This window comes from Alligator mississippiensis, chromosome 15 (genome assembly GCF_030867095.1).
Source record: "Alligator mississippiensis isolate rAllMis1 chromosome 15, rAllMis1, whole genome shotgun sequence".
Classification (NCBI taxonomy): Eukaryota; Metazoa; Chordata; order Crocodylia; family Alligatoridae; genus Alligator; species Alligator mississippiensis.
This window is the reverse complement of record NC_081838.1, coordinates 10,198,857-10,215,727: the sequence shown is the minus strand read 5'-3', so window position 1 is coordinate 10,215,727 and position 16,871 is coordinate 10,198,857. Positions and strand designations below refer to the sequence as shown.

Below are 16,871 nucleotides of genomic sequence, written 5' to 3'. Positions count from 1 at the left end.
TTAGCCTGATGAAGGGTTTCTGAACCCGAAAGCTTGCTTAATAACTATTCTCCAACCATTTGAGTTGGTCTAATAAAAGATATCAGATTCACCCGAGGAACCTTGTGTACATATACATACACGCACATATATACACAGACGCACATATACACACACAGACGCACATATATACATGCACATATATACACATACACGCACATACATGCACACACGCACACGCATATATACACAGATACATGCATAGATCTACATACATACATGCACATGCACATATATACACATGGACACAAATACACACATGCACATACACACACACGTACACACATGCATAAACACAAGCACATATACACACATGCACACATACATGCACACACGCGCGTAGACACAGACACACGAGCCAGGAACAGGCCGCCCCTGCCCGACCCCTCCCAGCCGTGACGCAGCAACTCGGGAGCCCCGCCCCCGCCCGGCCGCGGCCCCTTTAAGAGCCCGCGCGACGGCGCCCTGACGTCATGACGCTCTGCGGCAACGTCGCGCGTCCCCTCAGCCCGCAGTGACAACAACAAGGAAGTGAGTGCAGCCGCCGGCCCGGACTGACGCGCAGCGACCCGGCCGCAGCCCCGCCGCCATGAACAGCAAAGGTGCGGCCCGGGCAGCGCCCCCCGCCCCTTGCAGGCCAGCGCCGCCGCCGGGCACCGCCGGGCCGGGCGGGGGGCGCAGCCAATGGGAGCGCGGCGGGGGGCGGGGGTTCGGGTCTCCATGGCGCCGCGCGCCTCGGCCTGGCCCTTAACCCCTTCCCTGCTGCGGAGGGCGATGGGGGGGCAGGCGGGGGTGGGGGCCAGCCGGAGCCTCCTGCCAGGCCCCGTCACGGGCGCGCTTGGCCTTGTCCACGGCCCCAGAGGAGTGTGTACACACTCACTACAGCCTGCACAGAATATGCACACACATGCGCGTGCACACCACGCTCATTAACACCGATATAGAATTCCCACATGCACACACGCTTGTTAAAACCCGTACAGCATTCACAAACACGCTCGCACACGTACACCTGTGTGCGTGCTCAGGTGTCGGTGTCGCTTGGCGGCACCGCAGAGGTTAAACGTGTCCATGCAGAACCTGCCGTCCGTGCGGGGGCTCACACTAGGGTCCCTCTTCCCGCCCCTCCCCTTCACCCTGCCCTGGACTCGGAATAGATTAAAATGCTGCTTTTGGGCATTTACAATCCACGAGCGGTCTTTAAACATAATCGGAGGCCGGACAGGAGCTGACAGTGGCTGGCTGGAGTCCGGCCTCTCTGTGGTTACCTGCTCGCATGCAACCGAGTAGGTAAACACGCCGCTCTTAAACACCTGATAGCAATGGGGTTAAGGGGAAAAAAAAAAAAAGATTAGAAAATAGAGCACAGTGTCAGCTGCACTCAGAACTGGGCAGCGGTGACTTCAAAACTTAACAGCAGTATTAATTATTACCTCCCGTCAGCCTTTGCTTGCAGATTTACTCATGCCTACAACTGCTCTTGTCCATACACGAAGGTGCACGTCACAATAGTGGTCTATCAGCTCTCATTCCGTAACAGTTAAAAGGGTAAGAGGTTGGTAGGTGCCTTGTTTTTGTCGGGGTGTATCGGTGTTTTTCCAGCTTCAGGCCTCCTTTTTTTTTTTTTTCCTGAAGAAACCCAGTCTCGTCTTTTGGGAGCTCAGCTTTTCCGTGACTCGAGGCAGATGGGGTTAGTTTTGCATCGTATAATGTTAGCATCCTGAACAGATGCTCCGGGGGGGTTTGCATATATGATGCAACGCATCCGTAGCTGCAAACGGATCCATACGTAGCGTAGTTGATGCCCTGCTATCTGTGCTACTTGTAGGAGAGTGAGTCAGCTTGAAGTCCAAGCAGTGAAGTGCCAGCTTAGAAAAATGTGGTTTGTTGGTAAACTTTCCACAGGAAGTTGCTTAACTTTTTTTTAACCTGCTTCCTTGTGAAGGACTATAACTGCTAGCTACCTCTTGCTTTCAGTTCTGACTGAAGTAGCTGTATTGGTCGAGAGTGATGAACGGGCTCTGTGGCTGGGAATCGCATGGGGGGTATCTGTTGGTGCATGCCTAACACCTCCAGGGTTAACGATCTCTAGCAATCCTGCTTAAAAAAACTGCAGAAGAAGGGGCTTTCCATGAACTCATCCACCCTCTGTCCGATGTCTGTAAGGGTAAAACTTAACACCAGCTGTATTCTTCTCTCTCTCTCTCTCAGGTCAATACCCAACACAGCCTTCCTACCCAGTCCAGCCCCCTGGTAATCCTCCAGTGTATCCACAGACCATGCCTCTTCCTCAGCCACCACCGTACACTGATGCGCCTCCTGCTTACTCAGAGGTATAAGGCATGGCCCTTTTCTTGCTCTTGCACCTTTTCTCCCCTCCAGCCTCCCATTTTGAGCTATTAACACATGACAGCTCATTGCCTGTATTTCTGGCAGCTTGGAACACCTTTCACCTCATAGGACAAGAGCAGCAAGCGGTCTCAACTGATGATTGCTAAATGATTGCTCATTGACAAAGCCAATGAGACCTCTGCCCCAAAGTGCATGTGTACATGCTCACTTGGTGACTAAACCAGGGTGCTATTCGGGCATTTCCTCTTGCAGATCTTGAATTGGCCCACTCTCTTAAATGGCAGAAACTTCCTTCAGAGCTTCCCACAAAGTGGCTGCTATGGTGCAAAAGCAAAGTAGAGGGTCTGAAGAGGGTGTTGTGCCTCGACCTCTCGTAAAGTGAACAAACTTCTCGTTAGAAGTGATGGAGCTATCTGTGCAGCTGATCGGGCTGCTACGCCTTTATCACATTATCAGCACTTTGAGGAAGGATCTGAGGAAATGGCTTTGGAGCAAGGAATATTTCTTCCAATGCACTTGTGTTCTTTTTTTTTTTTTTCCCTTCAGCTCTACCGGCCAAGCTTTGTGCCTCCAGGGCCTGCCACCATGCCCACTATGTCTGCTGCCTATCCTGGTACTTCTCTGTTCCTGCCTGTGGCACAGTCTGTGGCTGTGGGACCCATAGGCTCCTCCGTTCCAATGGCATACTACCCTGTGGGTCCTGTCTATCCCCCAGGCTCAGCGGTTCTTGTCGAGGGTGGCTTTGATGCTGGAGCACGGTTTGGAGCTGGTGCCACTACTAATATCCCTGTAAGTATGAGCATACCACAGAAACCCCATGTGTCACTTTTGGAGCTACTCAGTAAAGCTGGCAGTCGGGGGCAAGACGACAGTCCTTAAGTCTTCAACACCAGGCATTTTCTCATAAGCATTTAAGCACAATTTCACAAGCAGGTTCATGGAAATTTCGAGAGAGAGTAGGCAGACACTTGATTGGGGTGGCTTAGCTGGGGATGATCCTGAGCAGGGGGCTGGACTAGATGATCTCATGAGGTCCCTTCCAGCCCTGCTTTCCTATGATCTTATAATTGGCTGCAAACTGAGTGCTGGTGTTTGGCTCCCTGTGTTATAAGATGCATCTTGTACTCTGGCTGTTGTCCATTATGCTTGGAGATGGATGAGAAGCCAAGTCTGCATTAAGTCCTTCCTCTTCCACTGCCTTTACCGGTCCCTTGCCTTTCTTGTTCCCAGTTCAGACAGTGTGCGTAAGGTGCTTTCCATCACTTCTGGTTGCTTGTGGTCACAGTCATTGAAGGCTGTCCTCTCTGCTGTGCTCGTGCAAAGGGGAGCATCTTCACTGTGCTCCAAGATGTCTTCTGTGCTAGGCTGAGCAACCACTGCAGCCTCTGCCTCAGAGAGCCTCTTAACTCTTTTTTTTCCTCTCTCTTGTCTTGCAGCCCCCACCTCCTGGCTGCCCTCCCAATGCAGCCCAGCTGGCAGTCATGCAGGGTGCCAATGTGTTGGTGACGCAACGGAAGGGGAACTTCTTTCTGGGGGGCTCGGATGGTGGCTACACTATCTGGTGAACAATCAAGTCAAACAAAAAGGGGCGCGAGGGGGGCGGGGGGAGGGGGCTTCATTTGTGTAAGGAAAGACATCACATACTGTCAGCACTTCTCACCATGTAACTGCTTTAGTCATATTAACCTGAAGTTGCAGTTTAGACACATACTGGATGGGGCATCCTCTTGATGCCCATCCCTTCAGGCACTTTGAGTCCTTTTGAACCATGTCATGGTAGCAGTGCCTCTATTCACCCGGGGTTAAATCATGAAATGAACGTGAGCTAAGGAGCCCCACAGATCTTCTTTTTAATTCCACTGGAGTAAATACTGTAGCACTGTCTTTTTTTTTTTGCTTTATTAATCAGCTAGGTATGAATTTGGCTGTGGGGGTGGGAAAGGGTTAGGAAAGAAACCTGGCTTCCACATCTAATCCGTGCAGACCTGTCTCAACTCTATGGCCTGGCAGTAGGGTTGAGAGATGTGTGTTATGTTTCCTCTTCTATAGAATCTGTGGATAGAAAGCCAGTCATATTAATTTTTCCCTGGAGGGCCCATAGTCAGACATATAGGGCTTTTTTCCTTCCTGACTTCCTAGGAGAAGGGATCCCTTGAAGCACTCTGTGCTCACATTTGCTCTTCATTTCTCTCCAGGAAGGTATACAGCTAGAGTGTACCACGGGGCGTTCTTTTATACACTCCAAGGAATCTTGGACTTCTTTGCACATTTAAGAATCTAATCAAAGCCATGCTTTGGTGCCAGAAACACAATGCAACTCATGTTTAAACATTTCATTAAATGCTATCTAGACCTTTAAAAACTACAAGCTTAGCAACATTTTTGTTTTCTGTTTTAGAGCAGCCTGGTGTCTTGACAGCAAAATTCCTTAAGGGGATTTAGTCAGAACAGAGAGACAGGTGGTTTCCATCTGCACTGAGGTGTGTTGCAGTTGTCAGTCAGCACACAAATTTCCTTGCTCGTTTGGGTTGTTTTAGGAATGCATAATTAAAAAAAAAAAATGGCTTGGGTACAGTGAAGTCTTATTAGGGTTAAGAAATATTTCAGGGATCCTCTATCTTTTGGGTTTTTGTTTTATGAAGAAAAAAAATCAGATTTGAATATATTTTATCTTGAGGTTTCAGTTTAATCTAAGTCTGTGTATTGTGTATATGTTGTGTTTAACCATTTAACTGACTGTTATGGAAGTTCAGCATTAAGTCTTTCTCTCTGTACACACTGTGGTGCACTTAACTTGTGGATTTTTTTATACTAAAAAAAAAAAAGTAGAATAAAGACTATTTTGAAAATTTGAATAAAGTGCCAAAGTTGCATTAGACCTCACAAAACACTAGGCTATTGCACAGCTTTCTTCAAGGCCTGCTTCCTCTTGCTTGCCTTCTTGCAAATCGCCTCTGTAGGTAGATCTTGTACAAGGGAAAACTACACTTGAAGTGGGAGTGAAAGACTGGGGTGAGGGGGAGAGAACAGGACTTGCTGAGCTCTTCACCAAGCTTCGTAACCAAACATGGTGAAAAAAATGAACAGAGAAAAGGATGGACTGACTTGTGGCTGTCCCAAAATTGTGTTCTGGGTAAGTGAAGTAGGGTCAAGTTAAAATACAAAGTGCAATGCATTTGCGGAGTTCTGCTTCGTTTGCTGGAAACGGTTGTGCTAGTGCAGAAGATTTCACTGTAACCTCAGGGCACACCTAAGTGTTTTAGACTGGTTCAGCCAATTCACTCCAATTTGGTTACTTTTTATTATAGTGCTGTCTAAGGGCCAACAAAGAATGCAGCTGCATTGGTTTAGAGTCTCAGGCACCAGGGGGTATCATGCTGCAATCACTGCAGCACAGGCATTAGGTCTACCCAGGCTGACTTTCATCTAGGTAGCCTGGGTAACAGCGGCAGCAAGGATCTGCCTGTGCACATTTCAGTGTGTAGTGTGTATCTAGTAGGCTTAAAGGGGCTGCTAGGCCATGCTGAAATTGGTGCTGCTGTGTCTGCCACTGCCTGACCTAGCATGAATATACCTTTCTTCATGCATATGCATACATGGCTGTGTAGATATACCCACCACAAGACACCTGTGAGGTGGAAAAGTCATTTTAACAGGAGCAGACTGAACAGTAATGATAGCAGCCAGCTGAGTTCCACCATTTCTTCTGCAAAAAGAGCGCCTTATCCTGGAGTTAGCTTCATCCATTTTAGAAAAGAATTGACACAAGGAATGAATTGAGAACAAACATTATGGAAGAGCTGCCCTTGTTAACAAGTCCCGGGCAGGGTTTTGCCCCAGAAGTCAGGTGCTGTGCCCAAGCACGAGGGTCTGGTCCACTCGCTATCTAGTTGAAGGTGAAATAATGGTTTAGAGCTGGCTTTACTGACATGTGGGCATCTCAACTCCACACCAACTTATACCTACCACTAGGTATTTATACCGCCAGGTGGCAGCAGTGCTCACTTCTCACCAGCCCCTTGGGCAAATGCTTTGGAAGTAACAAGAGGAGGGTTTGCTTTCAGAGCTTTCTGTGTCAAGGACAATGGGCTTTGTGCAGCAGGGTCTGATTGACAAGCAGGGCAGAGGCTCCCTTTGCTCAGCCTTCCCTCAATGCTGCTAAGGAAGATACTGGCAACAGAGATTGCAGCCACTTAGGGAGATTTCTTTTTAGCCCTTGGAGTTAACTCTTGTTTAGGAATGTAAATGCCATTGGGTTTTTGTCTCATTTGAGGGAAGTGGCACAGTCCCAGGAGAAGGGCAGTGAAGGGAGTTCTGGGTTCTGCCCCCAACTCTGCTACTGCTTCACAACGTCATCTTGTCCTTTAAGCTTAAGTTTGGTAGGAGCAGAAATGGTCTCACCCCATTGCCCCCATAATCCATGGATGCTACTTTAAGCATATCAGTTTGACCCTTAATCCATTCCCCCATCCCTTGGAGCAACTGAGCAGAGAAACGCAAACAAGCTGTACAGATATCTGGCCAATCAACTGTATTGCAAGTCATGGAGAAGGAAGTGCCAACCACCAGCTATTCCTGCCACTGGCAAGCCTCCTCCCCATCCTGCTCACCTCTCTTATTACAGGGGTGATACTGGCTTTCCATTAGAGTCTGTGCAGTAGAACTATGATCAAGGCTAGTAGTCACCCATTACACTTTCCTTTTCTTGATCAAGTTAATAAATTAAGGAGGAGAAAAAGTCTTTTGAATCCAGAGTCTGGGAGGGCCTGGGCACATCGGCATCAAAGCTGAGAACAGCTTAGAAGCTGAAGGGAATCAAATGAAATACTCTTCCTTTTCTCCTTTGGGAGGCACGTTCTCCATCTGTACTGATACATCAGGCTCTGTGTTTGATTGTTCATAGGTGAGGTAAGTGCCTTTATTCTTGTATAGGTACACGATGATCACCACCAGAACGGTCAGGAGGGTGATGAAAACCACAGCGATGACACCTTCCGGAGGAGGAGGGAAAAATTAGACGAAAGAAAGGTTGCAGAGTTAATTCTTAGGTCCTTCTTACTGTAGTTACCCTAAACAGCTAAATTAAAATGAGCTGGGCTATCACCACACTTCCATGTTATCCTTCAGATTCCCCTTAAAGAGGACTTGTGAGATATTAAAACTCCTCTCTCCGGAAGAGCTTAGTTGCTATCAGCTGGATAATAGGGACCTTGTTCCCATCTCTTAAGTTATCATCGTCAAATCCTTATTGATATGAACTGTAACACTCCTAGCACATATATCTGAAAGCAAGCTCTGAAGGCCTGTGTTAGGAACTGCGCAATTCAGGGGTTGCAATTAAACCTGTTGCTGTAGCAGAAATATTAGTTTTTCCCCCTGGGATCAAGCTGGATTCTGCTGCACTGAATGTATAAAGGATTAAGGCAGGGGTGGGCAAAATGTGGCCCGCCAGGCCATTCTACGTGGCCTGTGGGGCTCCTAAAAAATTTAGAAAGTTAATATTTATCTGCATTAATGCCCGCCCCTGGATTAAGGTCAGGAGTGTTTTACCCAGAAAGCACAGGCTGGTGTCTAGCAGGCCAGTGTGGCTCGGAGACCAGAGTGATGGCCCATGCACTGCTTGGGATCAAGGAAACCTTAAGCGTACAGTGGTAATAACACATTACTTGCAATGACGGCCACATTGACTTCCTCTTGGAGAGCCGGTGTATACATCCTCTTCATAAATGGGGTGGTTAGGTCCTCTTTTATTGTGCCAGGTATTGAATGAAGGACAGAGAGGGGGAGGTGAGAAAGGAGAAGAATGTGAATGAGGCTGTAATGGATCTTCAAGGTACTTAAAATGGACCCAGTTTTTGGAGGGGCTCAATTATATTAGTGTATACTGGTCTCCCACTAGGACCTGCTTACAACAAACCACTCTCAAAAGAAAGCGATGGCTGGAAACCAGGAAGCAACAGGCAGTTCAGACCACCTTCTGGGGATGTCAGTGGTACAAAACGTCTATTAGGATCTCCAAATTTTCCTCCATTCAAGACCGTGGTGCTTGGTATTCCAGGTGGGATAAGTTTAGCATTCAACATTATGAAACTGGGCTGTGTCCTGCATGGCACTGTACGGACAGCAGCAGCATCCGGGAAAACAGCAATGAGCAGCTCCATTCTGAAGTCTTTTGTAGGCAGTAGGGGGGATGTTGCAGTGTAGACACCCCCCCTCCTGCTGCAGCCACTGCTGTCTCCAGCTGATCTGGGCCCAGGAGGAGCCCTAGAGCTGCTCCAGTGGTGGCTGCGGTTGTGTGGGATGCCAACAGCAGTGGAGCTGCCAGGGTCCTCCTTCCAGTGTCTGCTCCCTGCCCACCTCTCCCCTGCTGGTGTCCCTTGCTGGCTGGGAGCAGGCGCTGGAAGGAAGAACCTGCACACCACCACCGCTGTCTGAATGACATAGGCATGAAGGGAACCCCAGAGCTGCAGGGAGCAGCTGCATGGGCAGCTGGGTTTGGCCAGGACAGCGATGGTGGCACTCAGGTTCCTCCTTCCAGCACCTGTTCCTGGTCAGCTGGGGACAATCAGAAGAGTAGGGTGGGCAGGAAGTGCTCTCTACCTGAAATCAGTTCTCCTGGCTAAGTTTGGTTTGAGGAATGGGTGAATCAGGTGTCTTTTCACATGGGGGAATTGCAAGAGGTATTTCACAAGGCCGGTGGGAAACCCAGAAACAACATGGATATAAGCTGCATGCAGCTGTTCATTTATATTAATGAGTTCGTTTGCATTCACACATCTCTCTACCATCAGGCTGATATTAACTCCTGTCTCCCCTGTTAGGGGGTTGGATTTCGTATCGTACAAGACGCTTTTCTTTTGAGAGCTACAACACCAAGCCATGAATTATTGATTCCTGACTCGGCATATGCAATCTGTCAAGGTTTTGTACATTTCATACCTGTATTTAATGGAAGTGTTGGATCAACTTCCATGACATCTGCTTGAGCTGTGCCACTATGCTCTGTCTTCAAATTGAAGCGTTAGTATCTTCAAGCACTACAGGAGGGAAGCGGGGTGCGGGGGAGAGAAAAAAGCAAGGAAAATAATATTAAATGAGAGAATTAACTTATTGTTTATTCACGTTAAGCTACTGATTCCAGTGAGCTAGGTGTGGCAGGAACACAGGACTCGCCCTGCCGGAAAATAAAGCAAAAACTCAAATCTAATTTAGGGCAGACCTCACCTGAAATAGATAAGAAAGGCCAAACCAAGAACATGCTAAGGCAAGCGGAGATTAGGGAAGCATGTGCTATTGTGCATCTTTAAGCCAGTCCTGCCCTGCCTGGAGGACAACATCCTGATACTTAAGTAGTGAAATAGGGAAACCATGTGCATTTTTTTCCAATTGGTTCTTAGATTTGATTTAAAGATTCCGTAAAGAAATGTATTCCTTCAAAAAGCCTTCCATGTAGCAAACAGTAAAATCCTGGTAAATGCTCCACAAGAAAATGCTTTTCTTTATATCACCAAAGCAGACACATCAAGGCTACAATGTCCAGCCCTTAGATTTGGGCCATGCAGGGTCTGATTTGATGGTTAACAATTTCCCAGCTATGGAAATGCTCAGATGGCCATCCAAAACAGGAGGGAATTTGGAAAGTGTTGGCCAGCACAATTTGTCCCAGGTCACGTAGGTTAGTATTCCCGGGCCCAGACTCAAGTGACTAGACTTGAATATTCTCGATTTCCATTTGCCTTTTGACTAGACCTAGGCAGGGATTTCAACTATTTCCCCTCATTTTTTTGGAAAATGCAGGTGTGTCCAAACTGGAATATGTCAGTTCCATCAAAACTTCATGAAGGTTTTTATAGTTGGAGGAGTTTGACCCACCCTTCTTGAATAGCCAATATGCCAGCCACTTTCCCCCTTGCATAGATTATCTAGGTTCAACTTCTAAACCAGGGATAGCAGGGATTGAACAAGGGCTCTTGTATGTCCCAGGCGTGACGTAACCTTTGGGCTATAGGCAGCTCGTCCTAGGTCGGGAAGTGTTAGTCTTGCTCCGCTTTGCTTTTGTTTTCTGGTGGCGTAGTCTCCGTGTTGTCCAGCTGTGGAACCAGGAAACATTTCTGAAGATCTCAACAAGTTTTATGGGACAGGAAAACCAGTTCCTGCCCAGCTGTACCTTTCACAGCAACATCCCAACAATGGGCTATTAATAGTCCACACCCAGAGAAGGATGCACATATGTGTGTGTGTGTACGTGTGCAGTGGGAACATGGGAACTCAGGTGGGAATATGTGGCCTCTGATAACACGATCACAACTTTTGTCATGATATCATCGTAAATGGGCTCCTTTTTAGTAATTGTCCTGGGGACACTCAGTGAACACCGTTCATTTATTTCTAAAACTTCTTTTGCTCAGCTGACAATCCAGGAATGAAACAAGCCCTGACATGCAAGGTGACTGGGTGAGTAGGCTCGCCTGCCTTATCACATCCCGCTATGCTGTTTTGCCTTGTGCAGTCCAGGTGCCTGCCTCGTCTCCAAGACCAAAGTGCTGCAGTCTTGTCCTTCTGCAAAGACCCCTCCCAAACATTTTGTCAAATAGCCACGCAATATGTTCCCATCTCCATAGTTTCAATGGCAGCTGCAGTGCAATTCAGGCAGGACCTTGTGTATTTTACTAGGCAGGGCTTTGCTGAAGGTGCACAGACTTTGGAACAAGGTGCATCATGCAAAAGCGGTTGCAATAACACAGCATCAGTTCCTTTCCCTTCCTCACCAGCGACCCGGAGTCTGTTCTGTCCAGAAACAGCCCACTGGGGAGCAGGCTTCACCAGAGCGGCTCAACACCAGCCCATCTAGGTCAGCGTAGCTGATCCTTTTAACAGCATTGTTCTTTGCATTTAAAAACACCTTGTTACATTAAGCGAGTTGTCTCAAAGCAACAAAGCAAGGCCTAACCATTGCATTATCTATTGAAATGGAAAATACTTTGGATCCAAATTCATTTTTGCTATTTACGCTCTAAGTTTGTGCTTTGCTCACTGAGACGATACAGCCTGGCCTTTCCCAGCCTGCTAGCATGTTGTGCCTACCTGCCATTCCTTCATTTCCTATTTGTTGGCACCACATCCCAAAGCAGTGATTCTCAACTAGGGTGCCGGGGTACCCTGGAGTGCCATGAAATCCTTTTAGGGGTGCTGCAGAGCACCGAGCCATATCAGTACAGAGAGGTGTGCAAACATCTATGCATGATTCATGAGATAAACCCAGAGATTTCAAATGGGACTCTATGGGGTCAAATACATCCTACTCTGCTGGGGTCTTTCTGAGCTCTTTGCAACAGAAAAATGACTCTAATAATTTTTCCGTAGTCAAAAAATGGGTAAAAGCCCACCAGCTGGCATGTTCTGAGGGGGCCCAAGTCCAACAACGTGGGGTGGGAGGGCCTTGAGTCTCAAAAGGTTGAGGGCCACTGACCTAATGCAGTGGGGACCAACCTTGTTGGCAGGCATGCCAGAAATTAGCCCCGCACCCTCCCCCAGTGCCATTCTGATCCCCTTCCCCTGCCCAATCTGCTGCTCTGCTTTCTGCTCCCTGCCCCATCTGAACTGTCCTGTCCCATGTGCCACGTGCTGCACAGAAGTTGCCTTTGCCACTCGTGACACGCGGGCTGCTTGTTGGCCACCCCTGCCCTAATGCTATTAAGCTAGAGCTATTAAGTGCCACCACGGTACAAATTGGCCTGTGCATCCATGAAACAACACCTCACGCTGGAGTCCCAGCTGAGCAGGGGGAAGCAGCTTGTGAATGAGTTATTTCTCTCAGACCAGCAGAGGCAGGGAGGGATAGAGCTCTCCCACTCTTCTCCTTCCCAAAATGCAGCAGTCAGCAGGTCCCAGCAGATGTGAAATGGGAAGTAACCCCTGCTGAAACACAGGGAGGGCAGGTCCCTTCCCTGTGCCACCAAAGCAAAACAGGGCACTCTGAGTCACAGATCAGCCTAGCTTCCTGCAGCCACTCCCTAGGGTCCAATAGCAGCCGGCTTGATCTGGACAATGCAAATAAATGGGTCAGCTTCACTTAGTTGTGGCAGTTTTACTGTACTCACCAGATCTCAGCTTTTATTGCTGTGCCCAGCAGCGTGGGCTGACGCTGCAATCCCTGCAAAGGAGTTCCCTAAATCGCACCCAGAACCCCTGTCTGTTGAATACAATATGTGGATCTTGCAACAGCGATCCCTTTTGCAAATGCTAGTGCCTGAATTGTGGCTCTGACACTGGGAGAAGCTGCTGTAACGATGCTTGAATCCAGTTAGAGACCTTCTCCTAGTCTGACAGTCATAAGGTGTCAGCCAGGGACGTTCAGACAGACAGCAAGTGACCAAGAAAGTCAGAGGGGGACAGGCTTTCCCAAGCTAATTGCTGCTTTAAAGCCAGGAGCATTTGCCTGCAGTCAGCTCAGCTGCACACAGGTCCTGAGGCATAGCGTCTCCAAGGTGTCAGCTTCTAAATGAATAAAAGCTCAGATTGAGAGTGAAAACTGGGTATTTCCACAGCCATCAGACAACCAGCAAACCACTCAGAATGGTAAAGGCTAGCCCAGCCCAAGGTATCCTGCATTGGAGAAGTTATATCACATCATTTCTACATAACCATAGCACAGCACTGGGACCTGTCCAGCTGAGCACCGAAGCATGAGCACAAAACACAATATACAACTACAACCGCCACTCGCCCAAGGAACAGAGTGACCCAGGAGTCACTGCGACCTGCCAAACTCCGGTGTTGCAGCAAGATGCTGCAAAGAAGGAATAAACCTCAAACAGCAGCAATCAAGACGAAGGTCCCAGTGCCTACAAAGGCAGAGGGAAGCCAGGGAGACAGACCTTTTCCAAGCGCTGTCAAGTTCACCCTTCCTCGCTGTACCTGGGTATCAAAGTGTGATGCCCTTAAGGCCTGGGAATAAAGAGTGATTGGATGTAATAAACTCAGCGAGGGGCTGAATACTGTCTCTGCAAAGAGTTTATGCTCCCAGCTTGCTGGCTACAGGATAGCTGCCCGGGAAGGTGAAGGGGTGGGGGAGGTATCAGAGACATATAAAGCATTCAGCTACAAAGCTGAACAGCTGAGAGGTGTTTAGCCTGCCAGGGGGTTGGAAGCCAATGGGTCTCTGCACAGCTCCGGTCCCGCGTGGGGCTGAGTGTCTCCGACCCGTGAGGGGCTACTCACGTGCACGTGGGTTGGAAGGTCAGGCCCTGGCAGGACAAGCTGCTGGCTGCTCTGGTCATCCAGCTGCTGGAGCTTGCAAGTCTAGTGCTGTTCCTCTGGCCTCAGCGCTGATTGGGTGCATTTCTACGGTGACTCACTTCCCTGACACACCGCTGAGTGTTTTCTTCTCTGTGTGTGCGCTTTTAAAGTGACACGGTGTGGCAGAGAAAGCCTCCAGTCTCGCTCCCTGGAGCTGCCCAGCTCCCCTGGTCCAGGCCGATCCTCGGGCAATGAGGTGCAATGACACCCAGGCAGGTTGTGCTTATCAAGGCTTTAGGGATGGGTGCTTTTGGGGTTGCACGCAGCAAGGGGTGAGGCGGACTGAACCCCTTCAGCACCCTGTCTCTTAGCGGCATGGCCAGCCGAGACTGAGAGGGATCCCTTCTGTGGGAGTGCGAGGAGTGTTTCATCTCCCAGCCCACTTTACCATCGACCTTTGCCGAGAGCGTTATATTAAGGAAAGTGATTGCTTATTTGTACTGCAATAGTAGCTAGGAACCCCAGCAAGGGACCTCTACTACTCACCTGGCAGGGGAGGTGGAGTCCAGTCTAGGTGGTTTTACTGACCTGGCAGGGGAGATCCCCTTCTTCTTGGCCTTGAATGACTTGGTGTGGTTGAGGATGGAGACCTGTCCCTTGCACTGCGGGCAGGCTGACCCCTGCCAGAGTCTGTCATGCCTCCAATGGGAGGATTTCAGCTACACAATTTATGGTGATGGGGGATTGCTCTCAGGCTTTCTCTTCAGCTTGCTCCTTTGGCCTTTTGGCTTGGGGCAAGTGTGATTAGGGGGCATCTGAACTCCAAGGCCTCCGGGCTTGGGACTTGCATGTAGGATGCCTGCCATGGATTTGGGATTATCTGAAGCCCCGGGATGAGGAGTCTGGGAAAGAGGAGACTTGCTGGTGGTAGCACCACGCCGACTTGAATGACTGAGCTCTGCTCAGTCAATGGAATTCGGACCCGATTTGGCAGATTTGGCCTGAGACATGACATTTCAAAAAAATCCAGTGCAACACTCGTCTTTCCTAAATCATCACAGAGAGAGTCTGCCTATAAGCCTCCAAGGCAGGAGATACTGCAGCTTCTTGGAGCAGGGCCCCATCCATATCTTGATCCATGAAGGCAGTTTTCCTTAAACGCTCCCAGAGATAACTGTTCTTCTGGCGTGGTTTCGCACCTGCCGAGGTGCTGGGGCTTAAAGCCCACTTTATGGAAATGGGAGGTACCTCTCCAGCTTGCTCTTGTGGCCATATGGCTGAGAGCAGGTGAAACTTGGGGGCATCTGAGCCCCAAGCCTCCGGGTTTGGGCCTGCTCATAGGATACCCACCAAAAGACTTTGGAAACATCTGAACGCCTAGTGGGGTTAGGGTTAGCACGATTCTCCCTCACCTCTTCTTTCCCAATTCTGCAGACCCAGTCTTTCTCTTCCCGGGGATGCCTGGATCACAATTCCCCGGTGCTTGCTAGAGGCTTTTCTGGACCCTGCCCCATTCCAATTAGGGGCAGGCCCGAGCTATGAGCTGCATGGAGGATGTTTGTTGGTTGTAGGACCACTTATAGTTCTGGATTTACTTATGGATTTGGACTTGATTTTGCTTGGAACACAAAAAAATTCTTTAACCCCCACCCAAAACCTGTTTTGGAGAGCCCACCGGCCAACCAATGCAGCCCAGGGTCATAAGGACTGGAGTCTGCTCTGCACCCCTCCAGACAGTTAACCTATAGCAGAATGATGCTATGACCCTCAAACCCAGGCTGGATTCAAACCCATGAGCTAACATCGAGAAGCTTGTTTTCATCCCTTTCCTAATCCCTTCCTTCTCCTGGCCCCGGGCAACTGGTTCTGCCACCGAAGTTTTCTTCACGAAGCCGGCTGCATCCTGGCACGATTCTCCCTCACCTCTTCTTTCCCAATTCTGCAGACCCAGTCTTTCTCTTCCCGGGGATGCCTGGATCACAATTCCCCAGTGCTTGCTAGAGACTTTTCTGGACCCTGCCCCATTCCAATTAGGGGCAGGCCCGGGCTACGAGCTTCATGGAGGATGTTTGTTGGTTGTAGGGCCACTTATAGTTCTGGATTGACTCATGGCTTTGGACTTGATTTGGCTTGGGACACAAAAAAATTCTTTAACCCCCACCCAAAACCTGTTTTGGAGAGCCCACCAGCCAACCAATGCAGCCTAGGGTCATAAGGACTGGAGTCTGCTCTGCACCCCTCCAGACAGTTAACCTACAGCAGAATGATGCTGTGACCCTCAAACCCAGGCTGGATTCAAACTCATGAGCTAACATCGGGAAGCTTGTTTTCATCCCTTTCCTTATCCCTTCCTTCTCCTGGCCCCGGGCAACTGGTTCTGCCACCGAAGTTTTCTTCACGAAGCCGGCTGCATCCTGGCACGATTCTCCCTCACCTCTTCTCTCCCCATTCTGCAGACCAAGTCTTTCACTTCCTGGAGATGTCTGGATCACAATTCCCCGGTGCTCGCTAGAGGCTTTTCTGGGCCCTGCCCCATCCCAATCCAGAGGCAGGCTCCGGGTACGAGCTGCCTGGGCGGCTGTTCCACAAAGAAGCCTTCAAACCAAGTGGGAGAGGACAGGTGAGCTGTGTTTTGCCTTCCCCCTCATCCCACTGCTGCCATCACATTGTACAAGTTCAAATGCAAGGAAGGGCTGAGGCTTGTGCATGGTTTGCCGAAGCCAGCACCAGGCAGAATGAGGAGCCTGCTTTTCAGCAGTGTTCAGCAGCTTGTGCTGGGGTACAAGCAGTAAATGAGCAGTTTGACGCTAGGTGGGTAATCAAATTCCACCTCCAGCGACCCCCAGCTGCCTGCGGTCAGTCTTTTCCTAGCCGCCCAGGTCACACTCCGGCGTGGGGCTGGGCTTGAAGCAGACCGACATGCCAGAAGGTCCCCACTGAGGTTGTGAGGCTACATGTGTTGTAAAGCAGACTGAAGTCAGAGCTGCATTGAGAAGGAGCTGTGACAAGACCCCCCCCTTCCCCTTCCCCTTACCTGCTACCACCGACAGAGCAAAACACACCACGCAACACAAAGCAGCATGCAGGGTTCTCGCCCCTCTCCCAGAGCCGCTGATTTGATGGTGTCTGGCTCTAGGCGTTCCCTTCCTTCCTCACCTTTCCAGTTTTGCTGCCTTAATGATAAAGGCACAGTCATCGGAAAGCCCTTTCCTGGTTAACTCTTTGTGAGCAGGTAAGAGATG

The 16,871-nt window shown here is 49.4% G+C and overlaps 2 protein-coding genes across 7 annotated transcripts; one reads left to right on the top strand and one right to left on the bottom strand.

The window, feature by feature from the left end:
- Positions 1-495: 495 nt before the first annotated feature.
- Positions 496-5,250, top strand: DAZAP2 (DAZ associated protein 2). 3 transcript variants are annotated; one of them, XM_059719397.1, is made up of 4 exons: positions 496-570; positions 2,251-2,372; positions 2,938-3,180; positions 3,828-5,250. In XM_059719397.1, the coding sequence occupies exons 2-4, from the start codon at positions 2,319-2,321 to the stop codon at positions 3,954-3,956; spliced, it is 426 nt and encodes a 141-aa protein (XP_059575380.1). In that variant the 5' UTR covers positions 496-570; positions 2,251-2,318; the 3' UTR covers positions 3,957-5,250. The 3 variants fall into 3 exon arrangements, with proteins under 3 accessions (XP_059575380.1, XP_059575379.1, XP_014462420.1); XM_059719396.1 differs by having other exon boundaries at positions 515-641; XM_014606934.3 differs by lacking the exon at positions 496-570 and adding an exon at positions 1,483-1,587.
- Positions 5,251-6,905: 1,655 nt separating this feature from the next.
- SMAGP (small cell adhesion glycoprotein) lies at positions 6,906-16,770 on the bottom strand. Of its 4 annotated transcripts, none has more exons than XM_014606917.3 (4): positions 16,664-16,770; positions 9,331-9,428; positions 8,058-8,135; positions 6,906-7,382 (listed from the first exon to the last, which is right to left on the bottom strand). In XM_014606917.3, exons 2-4 carry the CDS (start codon positions 9,362-9,364, stop codon positions 7,207-7,209), a joined length of 288 nt encoding a protein of 95 aa, XP_014462403.1. In that variant the 5' UTR covers positions 9,365-9,428; positions 16,664-16,770; the 3' UTR covers positions 6,906-7,206. The 4 variants fall into 4 exon arrangements, with proteins under 4 accessions (XP_014462403.1, XP_019336634.1, XP_019336633.1 ...); XM_019481089.2 differs by lacking the exon at positions 16,664-16,770 and adding an exon at positions 16,064-16,224; XM_019481088.2 differs by lacking the exon at positions 16,664-16,770 and adding an exon at positions 13,612-14,592.
- Between the last annotated feature and the right edge of the window lie 101 nt (positions 16,771-16,871).

Bases quoted from the DNA above. Each gene is read 5' to 3' on its own strand.
- DAZAP2 (XM_059719396.1), top strand. The intron at 2,373-2,937 runs GTATAAGGCATG...TTTTCCCTTCAG, and splicing joins CGCCTCCTGCTTACTCAGAG to CTCTACCGGCCAAGCTTTGT. The intron at 3,181-3,827 runs GTAAGTATGAGC...CTTGTCTTGCAG, and splicing joins GTGCCACTACTAATATCCCT to CCCCCACCTCCTGGCTGCCC.
- SMAGP (XM_014606917.3), bottom strand. From the start codon at position 9,364: ATGGAAGTTGATCCAACACTTCCATTAAATACAG. The intron at 8,136-9,330 runs GTATGAAATGTA...GCACAATAAAAG, and splicing joins AACACTTCCATTAAATACAG to AGGACCTAACCACCCCATTT. The intron at 7,383-8,057 runs GTAATGTGTTAT...CTCCTCCGGAAG, and splicing joins CAATGTGGCCGTCATTGCAA to GTGTCATCGCTGTGGTTTTC.